The following is an 18,677-nucleotide window of genomic DNA, read 5'->3' as shown; positions in this document are numbered from 1 at the left end:
ATTGAAAATTAGTCTCACCCTTACCTGATAATAGCAGAATCGCAGCCCTCCTTTGGTTCTTCTCTCTTTCTGACTTTTCTCCCTTTTTCTCCAAAAACGTACGTACTACTTTTCCTAACTTATGTCTGTCTATTTATCTCTCCTTTTTACTCTTCTCACTACTAATTGCTCATCTCACCACGCAGCCCAATCTTTAATATTTTTATTTTATTTCTCATATCTTATTTTATTTAATAATAAAATAAGTCACACCAACATAACAACTTCACAACATCAATATACTTCACGTCATTCTAGAAAATCACATAATTTATCTATAAATCATGCAAACTATTTAAATTCTTAAATCATATAAATATATATATAAATAAATATATAAATCCTTATTAAATTAAGTAAATAATTAAGACGGGCGTTACAGCCTCCTCGCGCGCCCTACGCAAATTACAAACATACCCTCCGGATTATGTAATCCGAAATATAGGTAAAACCTCCGGATTATATAATCCGGACAGTTGCGAGGTATAAAAGGAACTTCACCCCCCATTTTTACAGTTTTACAGTTTCACTTCTCTCTCTCTCTCTCTCTCTCTCTCTCTCTCTACATTATCCCAAAATCCGGACACCAAAAATCTTGACCAAATTTGGAGTTTTCTTGCTCAAAAGCACCGCATTTCAACCCTTGTCAAGCATCATGGAAGGTAAGTTCGATTTCTCTACACAAGCAAGTTCAATTAGTTCGTATTTTTTTTTTTTAATTTCGTTCGAATGAAATCCGGATTTCGTTTTCCGGACTAGGTTGTTGCTCCTCCGGATTACGAAATCCGGAGTAACCCAGAACGTTGTTTTGTTTCTGTTTTGTGCTGTTTGATTGTTATTGTTGATTACCCTAATTTGAATGTTACAGAAGGTTCAACATCAGATACCCGACGCGTAAGAGAGGCAGGGCATGCTTCCCATAGGAGAGAGCGTTCTCGACGGATGCAGGAGGAAGGTGGTCTTCGTCCGAGGCGTCGGGGTGGTAGAGGACGCCATGCTGTTGTCGAGCCTGATGTCGAGCATCAACAGTATATGGAGCAGGAGCAGGAGCAGGCTGATGCTGATGTGGAATTGCAGCATATGGAGGAGCAGGAGCTTGAGGAGGAGCTACAGGGTATGGACCAGGAGATGGAAGATGCCGAGCCACAGCAAAGGCGAAAGAAGAAGGAGAAGGTGGTGGACCCTGAGCCACTACAGGACTATCCCGGTGGCCCACACCAGACTGACCTGCTGTGGAGGTATCATGTGCACGTGGCCAGGAAGGCGGCTGATGGCGTGGTATGCACTGTTAAACTCACTTTATATATGATTTATATTTGGAACTGCCTGTTTATGTACTGTTTAAACTCACTTTATTAATTTTAAATATATGCAGTGGCGTGGAAAATTAAAATGCATCAACAACGGAAAGAAGATAGAGGTGATGCATGATGATGATACCAGACCTATCATGGCTGCACGGTGGTGGGAGAGCAGATTGCGTCGCACAGGCCTTGGTTGGCTCCAGGATACGAGCTACACGATTATTGATCATGGGCTGATATGTGCTTTCGTGGAGAGGTGGCACGAGGAGACTTCCAGCTTCCAGCTTCCGTTTGGGGAGATGACGGTCACACTTGATGATGTAGCCGCTTTGCTGCATATCCCCATTGACGGAATGCTCCTATCCCACGGGTCCATAACACGGGACGAGGCAGTGGAATGGATGGTGGAGTACTTGGGGTCTGATATGGGTGATGCACTCAAAGAGATCGAGAAGACCAAAGGTGCACATTGCAGATTTAACTACTTGGAGAGGATATTCAAGGAGCGGTTGAAGGAGCAGAGGGATTTGGTGGAGGAGTATGGTGTGACTGAGGAGGTGGAGAGGTTGCGGGACCAGGCTGTCCGCATATATTTGCTGTACTTGGTGGGCATCACGATCTTCAGTGACAAAAGCCAGTGGAATGTCCATGTTGTCTACCTGAAGTACTTCAGAGACCTTGATATTTGTGCTGGTTTTTCGTGGGGAGTTGCGGCACTAACTCAGTTGTATAAGGAGCTCAACAATGCTGCACGTTGGAACACCAGTCAGGTGGCAGGATACCTGAGTTTGCTGCAGGTATAAATTAAGAACTATGTTTTATTTTTTTTAATTTAAGTGTATATGGTTTGTATATTTATATGTGGTTGTCTTTGGTGCAGGCTTGGGTGTTTCATCACTTCATAGGAATGGGCAGCAAGGATGTTTGGGAGGGATATGTGGAGAATTTGTATCCACGCGCGATGCTTTTTGTGCCACTGCATGGTTTAGGCACAGTGGACCAGTACAGGAGCTATCTAGATGCGCTGGATTTGACGAGGGGTTGTCATGGCCCCATATGGAGAGCACCGTCAGACACGTCCATTTGAGCGGGTCAGCCTTTACTCTGGATGGCTGAGATGCGGAGAGCGCATGGTGAGATACCTGCCGGAGAGGGTGCTTCGCCAGTTTGGGTGGGTTCAGACCATACCGAGACATCCTGTTCAGAGTGCACCTGTTGATGTTAACTTGGCGGAGATCACAAACCGCTTTCAGCGTGCACTTGATTATGCGCTAACACCTCAGGAGTTGGGACAGGTTGCAGTTCATGGTGTGGAGGTAGCAGATGGATACATCGACTGGTTTTACCAGGTGTCTCATCCACGCATGATTCTTACAGACATGCCGGTACCGGTGCCACAGCCACCAGAGCGTGAGGTCCTTGATGCCCGAGCTGCTCAAGATGATGGAGATCTTGCGTACTTACAGCTTAGCGGTAGGATGAGCCGCATCAGAGACCACATCTATGTTGTGATGAGAAGCGGTCTGGTGCCGAAAGGGAGTGAGGAATGGCAGCATTTGGAGGATGCCTTGAGAGAGGTGCATGATGCCAAAGTTTACCGTCGTCGGAAAGCTACTGAGGGTGGCAGGGGTGGTGGTAGAGGTGGTGGCAGAGGTGGTGGCAGAGGTGGTGGCAGCGGTGGTAGCAGAGGTGTAGTTATTAGGGACTGATAATTTTATGTAATTTTATCGTTTGAATATTTTGGATAATTATGTTATGTACCATTTGGATAATTTTGATATTTTATTAAAGTTTAAAAATTATATTATGTTGTTAATTTTGATGTTATAATTTGATTTTCTGGTTTGCGTATGGTCAAAGGCCAAAAACATTGATTGAATTTGCTCTAAAACAGAGGCTCAGCCAAAACAGATGGCTTCTGCCTCTGAACTGATGCACTCTGGATTATAAACCCCGGACATATTTAACGCTTTCCGGATTATATAATCCGGAATTGTCGTTCACCCCCCCTTTTGTTGACTTTCAACGGGGTGATTTACATGTTTCGGATTATATAATCCGGAATATCTCTAACGTTTCGGAATATATAATCCGGACCACTATTTTTATAACTGGTATCATCAACCATCAGGGTGAATGGTGTCAAACTACACGAATAAATCCGGAATATGTATTCCGGAACTGGTTCGGAATAGATAATCCGGACGAATGGTATTTTGGGAAAAAAATAGGGCGCGCTAGGAAAGGCATAGGGTGGGAAAAGTAACTCCAATGAAGAATTCACACAAGGAGACTTTTCATTTCATCACATACTAGCGCACTATAATTTAAGAACTATGGCTCTCGCTGTCCAAACCGCAGGAAATAATAATTTCCCGTATTTGTCAATTACTCAATTGATATATACACATCAAATTATGCTCTCACATCAAATTACTTTAGACATGTCCATTTGTAGCCAGGTACAGGCAGCTATAGCATAGAATAGAGGGTGATCTATGACTTGCGGTACGCATCTCACAATATCATATTTATATAGGATTCAACTGATATATACCTAACCCGATTTGACCAATTTTATATTATATTTGACTCGTTAGTTATTTACATATTTTTGTCTCTCCTTTGATCAATAATAATACTCAACGACGTAATTCTGTAGTAATTCATGTTCATGGATGCTAAGAAATTAAAGAAAAACCTCAACCAAAAGAACATATCAACCATAACACACAAAGCATTCCCATGTATTTCAATAAGAACAAATTAATGAGAATGATTCAAGTGCATGCATGTCGCATGAATGTGTATTATAATTTCAACAAAAAAATAACCCCCTTAGCAAAAGAAAAAAGATAACCCTTAATTATTTTCTTAGTACAATAATGATTTTAAATTGTGGTCTAATATAGAATCACAATGCAGCACCAAAAAAACAGATTTTAAGGTGCCCGCAATGTTGATCACATTTGCCACATTTTTATTGCAATATAAAGATTCTCATTATAAACAGCAATTTAGATTTGAGTTCATGACAAATAGAAATCAAGAGGATGATTGAGAAGTAGTTGTGATGTTGCGGTTAGGTCTCTTCCTTTTCTTATGGTAGCTAACTCCTCTAGCCTTTGACTGAAAATCACGAACATCACGCAAGTAAAACCTAACAGCGCCATCACCAAAAGGGTTACTTCCACCATGAATCTCTTGATCATAAGCAGCGCGGAGGCGACCGATGAGAGCATCAAGGCTACCCCAAGCCTGACGGAGAGGACAAGCACATGGAGATGGAGGGTTTGGCATCCCAAAGAAAGGACAAGTTGGATTGTGAACCTTAGTCTTCCCAAATTGATCAAGGTAGTGAAGGAATTCAAGAACATGAGTTCCATTGCACATTGAAGCAGAAAGTGGTACTGGTCGATGGTTTCTTAAGTACTGGCAGAATGTGTTCCAGTCTCTCCTCTTTTGGCTCTCGTACCTGTTGATCTTGTTGCCACCACTTGAATCACTTCCATTGTAGCTGCTAGGGTTTGTTGATTCAGCTGAAACCAATGCCATATTTCTTGTATAATCGTGAGATTACGGTCCCTTGTTTAATATTCAAATTCAAATAAAAAGCATTGTTAGATAAAATAATCTAGAAATCATCTTTAGATATTATATTCTTTTCGATCAATCTTATAAGTTTTTTTTTTATTATTCAATTTTATCATGTGTGCTCAAAGAGAACACTCACATAACTTGAAATTTGGTTGGTACTACCCATCATCTAGAGCATGCCATTTCTAAAATCTAAAGAAATCAAACAAAACTTGATTTGCATTTGTATAAAACGGCAGAAATAATTTTTTTAATATCTTTTCAATCTAACACTTACGGTCAATAAAATCGAATATTTTTTCAGAAGCTACTAAAACTAGTTTTTTATTTTAATAAAAAAATAATCATATTATTATAATTCGAAATTAATTTTTAAAAAATCACTAAAAAAATATTTAGGCCATATTATATAAATGATTATGCTATTTATTAATTTAGAGAATAATATTTAGATTTTTTTTAAAAAAAAAAGCTTGAAGCTACTTTGTTTTTGCTTATGTTGATGAAAATAACTTTTGAAACAAACTCAGTTATCAAAAATAATTTTTAAGATAATATACTCAAAATAATTTCTCATCTAAACCAATTTAGCTTATTTTAGACTAATTTTTTCAAAATTTATAACAAACGGATGAAAAAATTTAAAATAAATTTCTTTTCAAAAAAAAAAAATGTAATGAACGGGCTTGATATAAACAAACAACTCTAAATAAATAGTTTAAATGGAAAAAAGATTACCTAGTATCGTTCTTCTGTTGTGAATTGCTAGGGTTTTCCACTTTTTTGTAGCTAGAACTAAAACAAGAAAGAACAGTGCATGGCAAATGAGTGAGGGTTGTACTAGCAACTATATATAGTTAAAACTCAATCGAAAGAAAAACTATATATAGTTAAAGAAAATGAAGAGAGGGATATACCTTTGTTTGTTCCGTCGATCGATCGTAGGTAAATTGTTGGTAGATGCAATGCAATTGCTTGCAGGAAATGGAATGAAACTAGATGGAAAGAATGTGTTGTGTTTTCTTACTTTACCACAAAAAAACGCAAACAAAGTGTGAGTTTCAATATTGTGACTGTGAGTGATGGGAAGTGAAGTGAAGTGGGATGTATCACTTTGTTATCACATGAAAGAAAAAAAGAGAGTAAGAGAGAATAGGGTAATTGTTAATGTATTGGCATGGCCCAAAACAAGACAAGGTGTGGCAGTGTGTAGAGCAGTGATGATGTGAGGTGAGATGACCATAGATGGACAGACATGTATGTGTGTGTATATATATTATTGTCAAGATGAAAATAAATTTAGAAATATATTGTTTGGTTTGAATTTTTATTCATATTTAATTTTATTTTATTCATTTATGTTTACCAATCCAATTTTAAAATTGTGAAATTCAAACCTCTTAAATATGTGTACTATGTTATATAAAACAATCCTTTGACTTTGGGACAATTTCACATGGTCAATAGTCATGGTCATTTAAATTATTGCTTATAAAATGTTTATTTAATAATTTATTTTTAATAATCAATATTCATGAGAATTATAATAATGAATTTCAATTAATTATTAAAAATAGGAGTAGAAGTTATAGAAATATTATGATTTACGCTGACTCGCTTATTATTTGACGAAACATTATTATGGGAAGATTGTGGTCAGTGTGAGTCGCCTCGATTATGGTCAATAAAATTCAAATTCTTCATAAATGCATGGAAATGTTAGGTGGGTCCGTGTTATAAGATAAGCGAATTTGGTGGTAAATTTGTTAATTAAGCATGAGTTATCTTTAACCTACAATCTCAAATTTTTTGAGTTTTGTTTTCGGTGGGCACATGTGTTATTTACTTTATGCTGGTGTAAGATCTAGAAGTTAATAGTTTTAAGTTAAACTTATTTTTGTATCATGATTTTTATCATTAAATAATATGAGACATTCTTTATTATATTTGTTAAAAGATTAATAAAGTCCCTAAAATAGATAGTTCGAGTAATGAAACATTAAGTGTGACGTAATTGTGTGAGACTTCATTACAATATAGAACATTAGTATTTGTAGTCAAACTTTATCGTAAAATATGATAATATTAAAGTGTATAGACTATCATGTGGGTAGGCTGATGATCAGATCTCGGGTCATTGATAAAGAGTTGTCATATCTTCACATATGTATTATGAGTAATAATTATAATAGATTGATTTGCTATGAGAATACTACGCAGAGTGTTATGTAAGTGTCATAAATTATTCTCATAATGATAGTGATGTATACCATCCTTCGACCTAATACCACTATGGACCCTAGTTGTGAAGTCAAGTATTTTGTTGTCGTTCAAATGTCGTCCATAACAAGATGACCATAAAGTCGATTGATGTGTAGGCCACAAATCACGTTGAAGGACATGAATGGCCTAAATTTAACTTTTTGCTTATACTTAAAAACAATGTCAAAGGTCTCAATACTGCACTGGACAAGGAGGCACACTATGCATTTTGTTCGATATATACATAAGGGTGATTATACACGTAAACATTTTATCACATATAGATGTTATCATATCATATGATATTCTCATCACTTGGATAGCAGTGATGTATTGTTGAATACCGTTCACTAGGGCTGGCAATGAACCGAACCAACTCGACAATAGTTCGGAACTCGATTCGACAATTAACTCGTTGAACATGGTTCATGAACCAAACAAGCTGAACTTGAGCTGAAAATTAAGTTCGTTAAATAAATGAGCTGAACTTGAGCTTTATATAGTTCGACTCGGTTGGTTCATGAGTTGGCTCGATAATATATATATATATATATATATATATATATATATATATAAATTTAGTAAAAAATAATAAAATACAAGCTTTAATATTAAAATACAACACATGTAATTTATTACAAACTTCCTATGATATTTATGTACTTGTTTTGAGAGGAATTATTTCTTTCTTTTTTTTTTTATCAAAGAGAGGAGGAGGAGTTATTTCTAATTTAATTAACAATTTAATAAAAGAGAGAAAGAATATCACCCCAAAAAAAGAGTGAAAGAAACAACAAGAAGCAAATAACACATTTGTGTAAGATTTTAACTAGACATATGTGCTAAACTTTGTCCCACATCGGGGAGTTTAATAACAGCATAGTGGAAGAGTAGTTATAAAAGAGAAGTGCATTTGTTCATCTAAATAGCTTGCGCTACAGTTGTTTTGATTTTAAAGTACTACTACTTTTTCTTTAGTAGTAGTCTTAAGACAAACATGGTCTATAGTTTTTTTTAGTTCAATCTTTGTATACTTTTTTAAATAAATTAAAAGGTCAAAATATAAATTTTTGACAAAAACAAAAAAAACTTTTGAATTATATTACTCGAGCAACGAGTTGAACCTAACGAGCCGAACCGAACTGTTCGTGAACTTTAATCGAGTCGAACTCGAGCTGAAAAAAGAGTTTGTGTCGAACTCGAGTCGAGTTTCGAGCCGAGCAAATTCTTATCGAGTCGAGTCGAGCTCAGACAGGTTCGGTTCGACTCGACTCATTTCCAGCCCTACCGTTCACTATTTATAATATTAAATGTGTTATTTAATATGATTGTCAACGTTACAAAAACATAGATGGTCACACACACAAGAACATATTGATGAGAGATTATATAAATAATCGAGACTTATTTAGTGGTGCGATCTTGCGATGCACCAACACTAATTATAGAAACATAGTACATCGTAAGGTACATTGTGTTTAAGTGAAAATGTGGTACACCGTAAGATATAGTGTGCTTAGCTTGCAGACCACTCAAGTGGTTCTATAAATAGAAACTTTGTGCTTAAACATTTTACATTTAGCCTAATTCGCTTTTCAGAAACCTTGGTTCTGTTAAGCCAATACCACATTAGCAAGCAGCTAGCATTGTGACTGAAGGAGCTTTGTTTGTGTGCATTGAGTAGAGGTATTGTCAATCATGCAGTACTTGTGATCAATGATCACTTTCTAAGTTCAACTTCAAAGGTTTTGTACTACAAGAGGTAATCATCCAATCTCTGATCATGACCATTTGTAAGGATCCAGAAAAAATAAAAATTTAATTATTTTATCATTTACGCTTAATCTAATTTTGATTGCAATTTCTCTCCATTTTTATAAAAAAAAGTTTAGCCTTTTCTCTTGTATTTTTCTTTACCTGCACATCATATTACTTTTATACCTGCCCCGACCCCTCTCTCATAACTTAGCATGTTTGTACTGCATATAAAGATAGATGTGTGTTATTAGTCTGACAATTTTTGGGACAATCATAAATTTACAAATAAAAATAGTTATTGACACGGAAATCAAGATAATAGAGAGAGAAGGTAAAACATAATGTGAGTATGAAAGAGAAAGTTGTCTCAAAATGGTTTGTATGAATATAATTTCTCATAAAGATAATACATGATTTTGGACTAGCTTTCTCATTTTTAATTAGACCCTTAAAAAAATTTGACTATAATAATATTATTTTGTTGGTGTCATTCAAAAAGATAATAATTTATATTATATTTGTTATATTGTTGGTGTCATTGAAAAAGATAAATATAGTTTGTTAAAACATTCTTTCAAAAAAATAGCTTGTTAAAATATGAAATTGAAAAATATTTATTATCTATACTTATAATTTTAAAAACTACTGTTCACAATTTATACGCATTCGTACAATAAAAAGAATCGATGGACGGACACATGGGCGGACCTGCCTGGGCCTGCAGTGGCAAGTGCCACACTGGACTTGCCACAGCAGGCCCAGGCCCATTTTTTTTTAAACAAAAAAATATGTAGTAATAATAGAACAATAACAACACACTTGCTTTCCTTTTCCTTTTGTTTTTGACAGAATTGCTTTCCTTTTCCTTTTTATTGTTCTTCCTTCTTTCCTCTTTGGTAGAAAATTATTCATATCTTGATTGAAATTTAAGAGGTATAACTATCAATAGTTCATGTGATTTTTAAGGCTTATGTTAATTGTTATGCTTCATCAAATGGCAATTGTGAATCAATTGTAAAACACACATGCTATTAATTTTCAACCAATTTTATAACACACACAGTTAATTGTTACGCTTCATCAAGAAGTGGTTGTGGGGTTATCATTTTTATGTTCGAGTTATGATTAATTTTACACAGATTAAATTGTCAAACATGCTGCAAATTTGTTGCATATTAGGCAGGGTTATGATTAATTTTTTGTTCATGTTTTGACATACTGTAATTAAGTATTCTAATTTTTTTTTTTTGTATAACTGAATGAGGATGAAGAAATTTTTTCCAGTTATGCCTAGAGTCCAGGAATTATTTGTTAATAAGTTTGGTTGCTACAATTATTTTTAGAATAACTTCTTATTATATTTACTATTATTTAATTATTTGATAAAAAAATTGTGCCCCACTGGTATTCTAAGTCCCGGTCCGCCCCTAGACGGGCACAAAGTGTATGAACGCCATTACATTACTAAGTAACCATGTATTATTAATTTATATTATGTTACTATTTAAATTTGTCAAAAATAAAATGTTACTATTTAAATTTGAAGACATCCCTTCAAAAAAAATTTGAAGACAAGAAACGAAAAAAATATGCAAGAGATGACTAATAAATTTGCTCGTGATCTTTCTGAAGGGATTAGTTCATGTAGTTATATAAACGGAAAAATATTCTATGAAAATTGTTTTATGAGGGTCCAATACATATAATCACCAGAAAGTCATGAAAATGGCTCTTCTAAAACTGAATCGACCTCAGAGGACAAATTATAAAAAGTGTTATTGGATGAAACATCAAATCCTAAACTAATTAAAACCAAGTTCATTGCATTTGCATTGCATTTGCATTGCATTGCACAATGGATGAAAAGAGGTTCCTTCAGGTGAGGCACAAATTCACCCTACAGTCAGTGGTCTCCATGAAAGATGGTGGACCCTTCCTTACTGTGTCAACTTAAAAACTAAACAGGATAAAAATAATTGACTCAATAAAAAGGATAATTTGTTAGTACTCCCTCCGTTCCGGAATAACTGACCCATTTTCTAAAAAAAAGTGTCCCAAAATAACTGACCCATTTAAATTTTCAACACAACTTTCATCATTCCCAATACAATATAACACTAAATAATACTACTTTTATCATTCCCAATACAATATATTCCACTTTCCCCTTTATTTATACATTTTTCTTAATCTGTGTGAAATGAGCCAAGGGGTCAAATAAATTGGGACGGAGGGAGTATTATAATGGAATCTGTAAAAAAAATTATATCTGTCTTCGTTTGCTAACAAATAATAATTAAAATAATATTATTAATTTGTTAACAATTGTTATTATTTTTTTGACTTAATGTTTCCATCAAAGTGTCTATTGTTGGTTGCAGCAAGAAACATTAAAAATAGTTATTCATATGTTGGTGAAAAAAATTATTGCAGTTGAAACTTAAAGAGGTTCTATAATGCAGTTGAAAAGAAATATTTCAACTATGTCAATCATCTAAATTTAATGTCAATTTTGTATATCAAAAATATTTTCCATATGTATTTATTAAATTTTTTTTTTGAGAGGATGTACTGTACTTTATTAAATGTTGTAGAGAAAAAAATGAAATTGTTGCAAAATTAAAACTAGAAAAGGACGAAAGAATGTAACCCCCACGCATGGTGTCTGTCTGCTAGGAGCAAAGCGACATGACGATAAGTGAAATCATAGAAGACAACAAGCACTTGTTAACACCCTTTTTAGCAAGAAAGTTTGCACCAAAATTGCCCTCACATATAGTATGACCAATTTTAACAATCCAATCTCAAAAAATACTTGAGTGGTTACAAGATTTGAACAAACACATGAAATACATATCATTTAATTATTTAAAAAATACTCATTAATTATTTATTTATTTACTTCCCTTTTACCTTTTTTATTTATTTTTTGTCCAAAATTTTATGACCACTTAAGAGTTTCTCTTGAACCTCTCCATAAATAGTTTGATAGCTCAAATAAGATTACTGTACTTTTTGATCAATATTAGAGGTTTTTTTCACAAAAAATATTGAGCTCTTAAAACACAAAGTCCAACGTTGTTAGGAGTAATTTACTCTCCATAAATAGTCGATGATTGCTCTATAGATCTTTCATATTGCTCAACCTCTTAAATAACCAATTGAGAGTTACACTATTATTACGTGTCCGTCTTTCCACTATTTTTATTGTGCTGATGTTTGAAAATTATGAACGTTGTTTTTTATGAAATTTTAATTTTGATTAAAAGTAAAAATATAATTGTTTTTTATTTTCAAATTATAACAAATCAAACTAATCATGATTATCTATTTCAATGAAACCAATAATATAACAAAAATATATAATCTAAATTCTTATTTTTTTAATGACACCAAAAACAATCTTTATTGTAGAAAAAGTTGTTGTTTAAAGGTATAATTGGGATAATGAAAAAATAAATAAATAAATATATATATATATATATATATATATATATAGAAATATTTTTTTTAGCAAAAGCAAGATTAATTCATTTCAGCAATAATAAGCGGAGACAAATAGTCGGGTACATGATAGAAAAGGTAGGGGCTAGGATGAGATAAGCAAGCTCTAGCTATGTTATAAGCTACCCTATTTGCTTGCCTCCTTACATAAAACACAAAGTAGTTACTGTGGGATACTAATGAGGTTTTACATATAGAGATTATATCTCCAAACTCATTAAGAGGGGGTAGAGGTGGAAATAATAACATCAACAACTAGCTTACAATCATACTCAAATATGACAGACTCCATGCCTTGATTGTCAGCGAAGGTTAAGGCTTCAAGAAGGCTTAGAGCCTCGGCTTCTGAAGGGGAAGAAGTATATAAAGAATAATTAGATAATCCATATTGTAACGTCCCTGAAGAGCCTCGAAAGCAAATGCTGAGCCCTGTGATGGTATTGTTGTTGAAGAGGGCGTAGTCTACATTGCATTTCAAACTGGAAGGAAGGGGTTTAACCCATAGCCCATCCTGATGTATATTTTGGTTAGGTTGTCTCGCTATTTGTAAACAGCGCCATTCATGAAGTGAATTATGCGCTCGATGAACGATCAAAGGAGAAGGGGTGTCAACGCCTTCCCATAATTTAGAGTTTCTACTTTTCCACAGACTCCATAAAATCATAGATGTCGTTGCCTGGGTATGTGGTTGCAACCTGCTAAAGAAATAAAAAAGAAGAGATATGAAATCATTTGCATCATGCAACAACTCTCGCACAATACCATCCAATCGAACTTGCTCCCAACAATTCATAGCTTTTGGGCACACAAAGAATGAGTGGATGTGGGATTCAGCCAAGACGTCACAATGAACACAGGTATCATCAATAGGTAAACCTTTCTGGATCAAACGAGTGCGAGTTGGAAGGCAACAATGAGCCATTCTCCATAATAGGGAACGAACTCTGGGAGGCACGTGTTGTTTCCAGATAATGTTCCAATTATGCGTAACTGCAGTGGGGGAAGCATTGGCTTCAGCTTCCAGAGACATACATAAGTTATAAGCCGATTTAACAGTATAATTACCATCAACAGAATGATGTCAGACTCGAGTATCGTGCATATTAAGCGTATGGAGCGGCAATCCGCAAATGGCTGAAGCGTCTGAGATGAAAAAGATGTTATTGATGAGCGAACTATTCCAAGTATGCAAGTTTGGATTTATTAAATCACGAACCAATAAATGTTCCAAATGTGGAGGTGGCATTGTTGAGGGACGAAGAGTTGAAAGAGGTCGTATCCATGGTGAGGACCAAACTTTGATTTGGGAGCCATCTCCAATCTTCCACCTATATCCCAAGTTAATAAGATTTTGTGAACTCCATATGCTCCTTCAAGTATAGCTTGGATTGTGACCAATACCGACATCCAAGAAATCCATTCTAGGGAAGTATTTTGCTTTCAGACATATATATATATATATATATATATATATATATATGGATTTGCTAGAACACACCCACTAATTTTTATGTGGGAGTGTTTTAGCAAGCTACACCTTAAAGTGTATTTAACTACTATTTAGTTATAACTTGCTAAAACATACCTTCTAAAAAATAAGTGGGTGTATTATAGCAAATGCCTATAGGAGTTGCTAACGTACACCCACTTATTTTTTAAAATGAGTGTTTTAGCAACATTCACCTTAAGGTGTATTTAACAACTTTTTAGTTATATCTTTGCTAAAACACACCTTAATAAAAACTAGTGGGTGTATCCTAGCAAACCCAATATATATATATATATATATATATATATATATATATATATATATATATATATATATATATATATATATATATACATACACACACACTCATACATATAGACACACACACACATTCATCTAGTTTGATACACTTTTTAAATGATAAAGGAAAAAACTGAACATGTGTTTGTTACATTTTTATTTTAATATTTAAATTTATTCTTATCTATTTGTTACATGTGTTATTTGTATTGAAAATTGAGGGTATTTTTGAAAGGAAAAATTCAACCAAAAGTACTGAAAGTATTTGGCTTGTGACCAAAAGTACTGAAAGTGATAGTTTTCTTTATATATATATATATATATATATATATATATATATATATATATATATATATATATATATATATATATAGGGTTGCTAACTTACACCCACCTAAAAACACTAAGGTGCAAATTAGCAAGCTGCACCCACCTAAAAACACTAAGCTTCACTAAAACACCATTTTGTTTATATTCTAATTAATTTTAAATAGAAGGGTAATTTTGTAACTAGCTTAAAAAAGATCCTTAAAAAAAGAAACAAAAAAGACAATGACATGCTTAAGGTACAAAACATTAATAAAAACAAACTTTTAAGAAAACAATATTTTGAATGATGAAAGTGGGTGTAAATTAGTGAAGGTTGCTAACTTGCACCTCAATAATACTTATAAAAACGAGTGTAAATGATCAAGTGGGTGTAGGTTGCTAACTTGCCCCTTAATAATTTAGGTGGGTATAGCTTGCTAACTTGCACCTTAGTGTTTTTAGGTGGGTGCAAGTTAGCAGCCCATATATAAAAACATGAAGGAGGAAGTTTGCAACCCTACTCCCATTTGTTTTTTACTTAAAAACCAATTGCACATTTTTCAGTTAGTTATGAATAAAGGATAATTTAGTAAATTACATTTATTTGGTTAAAACTAACACAACACACCTTTCTTTTTCTTCTTCTCGTAAGACAAATATCTGTCGAACAAAAGTGATACTCACTGTCCTTTTTTTTTTAATCGAATTTCATTCTCCAAAAACAACACAACACAGTTCCTTTTAAAATAAAAGTATGGCAGATTTATAGGGGAAACAGCTAAAAAAATAGCACTGAATTTCCATGTCTTCATGTTCATTTTTTTTCAATGCTCAATTATATCATGGTTGATTTGTAAAAAAAAAAGAAGAGATAAATGCACCTGTTTAGCAAATCCATCTACATGGTTGATTTGTAAAAAAAAAAAAAAAAAAGAAGAGATAAATGCACCTGTTTAGCAAATCCATCTACGTTGTTTTTATTTTCTTTGAAGTAATCTACGTTGTTTTTTCTTAGAGAGTAATTTACGTTGGCAACCAAAAAAGAGAGTAATCTACGTTGTTATTGTTTTTTTTTTTTTAAGGAAAGAGTAATCTACGTTGTTGTTGAGCCGTGTTTTGTGTGAATGAGTGTTTTTTTTAATTGATTAAAATCAAATTTGCAAAACTATCCTTCTATTTAAAATTGATTTGGATGTGGTAAGTGGGTTTTTTAGTCAAAAGCAAATGGGAGTAGGCTTGCTAACTTACTCCTTCATGTTTTTAGGTGGGAGTAAGTTAACAGCATATATATATATATATATATATATATATATATATATATATATATATATATATATATAGGGGTGTTAACTTACACCCACCTAAAAACACTAAGGTGCAAGTTAACAAGTTGCACCTACTAGTCATTTATCAAAAAGCCCCCCTAAACACTAAAGGATAATTTTGTGAATTTCAATTGATTTTAAAAAAAGAACTAGTTATCAGCCCGTGCTTCGCACGGGGTGGATTGCTTTTTTTTTTTCGGATAATTTTGTTGGCAAACACATTTGTTAACGCTTAAAAGTGAACTGATTGCGAACATAGATATTACATGCATATAAATATAAAAAGCCATGATCCATAACATACCAAATCCTAGATAGGTCTACCATAAAAGAAACCAAAACAAAAGTTATACAACATAGATTTTGAAGTAGTTGTGTTTGATGGATTACAAAGTTAAATTTCCAAAACTCCCAAAAGTAAGCACTACCTTTCATTGTTTACTGGCCGCGGATGTGTCTGACATACATTTTTGTTGGTGGATCTTCCAAATCAAAGATCAACCTGTCACTCTCTTGTAAGTCGTGGTCTCTGACGAAGTTAGATCATTCACCACCCAAAGATTTCTCAGCATTCCCCCCTGCCAGCAGTTGTTACCTTGCAATTATATGTCTTGTGTGTCTCTACATCCTCTAAAGTCATCCTTAGATACTTCCTCTTCAAGACTCTTTTGGATATTTGATTAGGAAAATGCTATATGAAATCAAAAATGAAAGTGTAAAAGCACATAGATAGCTTGAGCAGAAACTACTTCTTTAAGGCTGATGTTGTGAGACGCTAATATATTACAGTTATAACACCATCTAAATCTAATGTAACAACAGAGGATATGTGGTATGTTATCTCTTTTCAATTGTTTTATTCATTTGCTACATTTGTCTGCATTTTTTGATAGTCAGCAAGTTTTCATAACTTTATTTTTTGTAGAATATATAGAAATATATTGGAGAAAAACAGAATAATATAGATTGAAATATTTATTTCACAATAGCAGATGATGCTAGATTTATTAAAAATAGCTTTTTACATACCAAGGCTTGGGGTCTTTCAATGAAGGCCAAAGCTGCTGTCACATTCTTCTGAAAGTGATGATAATGCACCGCATTAGTTCTTTGCAAATTGTTGACAGCACCTACATTTGGCTGAATTTCATTTTCAGTTCCTGCTTCATCCTTACCATTCGTTTGTTCAGTGTCAGCGTCATCGTCTGAAATAATTTCAATAGGTTCTTTTTTAACTCGCACGGGGAAAACATTTGGAATGTGAAATGGTCCTAGTTGTGTCAGCTTATACATATTCTTGTTGCCCTCGTAGTCGAGCCTAATCTTGGTTGGAACCAAAAATCCAAACTCTTTAGCAATTTTGATTCCATTACCCATGTACACCCCTATCTCATCCATGCCAAAGTGTGTGACATAGTTAATCCCTTCATCATAAAGAAGCAATCTAGGAGACTCGAATTTTTTATGATGTATCTCAGATAAATTTTGACTATTCTCACCTCTGAACTTCCCTAGATTAAACTTTTTGGCCTTTCAACCAAGTAATTTTACGATTTGAATATTGTTGAAATATTAACATTCTTTTTGGAGCGCAGAAAAAATCGAAACAAAATGGAATCATTCATTTTCAGACTAACTTTCTATACCTAGAATATACATCTATTCATTCTTTAGCTAGAAAGAGTATATCTCCGTACGCCTAGATAAATTATGTATGATGATCTAGAAAGAGTATATCTCCGTACGCCTAGATAAATTATGTATGATGATCAAGACCACTAAAAAATATGTATCTATTAACAAATTTATTAAAATTTGGGAATAGATACTCATAGAAATGAATCGCCGGGAACCAGATTTGAACTGGTGACACGAGGATTTTTAGTCCTCTGCTCTACCGGCTGAGTTATCCTGACCATTCTTGACACACCACCCTAATTTTAGGAAATTACTTGAGTCTATGTCAACTAAATAAAAATAAATACTTTTTGTTTTGAATTTTAATTAAAAAAAAGGATATAGGATAAAAATTTAGCGAATTAAATGGGCTTTTGGGGATAGAGGGACTTGAACCCTCACGATTTCTAAAGTCGACGGATTTTCCTCTTACTAAAAATTTCATTAATGTCGGTATTGACATGTAGAATGAGACTCTATCTTTATTCTCGTCTGATTAATCCGTTATTCAAAAGATCCATCAGACTATGGTGGAGTGACTGATTTGATCAATCAATACTATTCCATTGAAAGAGTAAATGTTGTCAACTTCATTTGTTAGAACAACTTCCATTGAGTCTCTGCACCTATCCTTTTTTGATTTTAACTTTCTGAACTTTTATTTATTTGAAAAAAGGGTTTTTGAAGAACGTTATTCTGTTCAACACCACTCTTATGAGTTCAATAACATTTTCTTAGGGTTCAATAACGTTCTTCTGTTCCTTTCTTTCCTTTCCCTCAATTTAGGTTCAATAGAAAGAAAACATAATAAGATTTTGTCAAAGAAAAGAAAGATTATGATAACTTTGGGAGAGAAATTCCAATTAGTCAAAGTAATCTTCGCACGGGTTGAATAACATATTTTTTCAAAAATTTAGCTCTGAAGGAGAAATGTTCAAATTACGGAAAATTGCTGGCCTTCATAAATGTGAAAATCAAAGCCGCACAAACCAAAATTTTTAATTTAGATAAATTTCCCTACTTTATGATTCCCTTCAAAGAAATAACAACTACATTTTCAATTCTTTCTCTAAAAAATATATGCATCAAGCAGAATTAGTGCATTTGTTTATT

At 33.7% G+C, this 18,677-nt stretch overlaps 1 protein-coding gene and 1 pseudogene across 2 annotated transcripts; both read right to left on the bottom strand.

Moving 5' to 3' along the window:
* Positions 1 to 4,093: 4,093 nt before the first annotated feature.
* Positions 4,094 to 6,183, bottom strand: LOC146911566 (protein LIGHT-DEPENDENT SHORT HYPOCOTYLS 1 pseudogene; annotated as a pseudogene). The gene is made up of 3 exons (XR_015018940.1): positions 5,858 to 6,183; positions 5,679 to 5,735; positions 4,094 to 4,928 (listed from the first exon to the last, which is right to left on the bottom strand). The product of XR_015018940.1 is annotated as a protein LIGHT-DEPENDENT SHORT HYPOCOTYLS 1 pseudogene (transcript).
* Positions 6,184 to 16,142: 9,959 nt separating this feature from the next.
* Positions 16,143 to 17,312, bottom strand: LOC146911565 (uncharacterized). The gene is made up of 2 exons (XM_085725798.1): positions 16,917 to 17,312; positions 16,143 to 16,578 (listed from the first exon to the last, which is right to left on the bottom strand). The coding sequence occupies exons 1-2, from the start codon at positions 17,283 to 17,285 to the stop codon at positions 16,453 to 16,455; spliced, it is 495 nt and encodes a 164-aa protein (XP_085581924.1). The 5' UTR covers positions 17,286 to 17,312; the 3' UTR covers positions 16,143 to 16,452.
* Positions 17,313 to 18,677: the final 1,365 nt, after the last annotated feature.

The sequence above is a fragment of the Medicago sativa genome, chromosome 7 (genome assembly GCF_051527215.1).
Source record: "Medicago sativa cultivar Bolivia chromosome 7, Bolivia_mono, whole genome shotgun sequence".
NCBI classification, from domain to species: Eukaryota; Viridiplantae; Streptophyta; class Magnoliopsida; order Fabales; family Fabaceae; genus Medicago; species Medicago sativa.
This window is presented reverse-complemented; position numbering and strand designations above follow the sequence as displayed.

Coding starts and splice junctions, on each gene's coding strand:
- LOC146911565 (XM_085725798.1), bottom strand. CDS start 17,285: ATGGATGAGATAGGGGTGTACATGGGTAATGGAATCAAAATTGCTAAA. Junction 16,579..16,916: donor TTGAAAGACCCCAAGCCTTG/GTATGTAAAAAG, acceptor GATTTCATATAG/CATTTTCCTAATCAAATATC.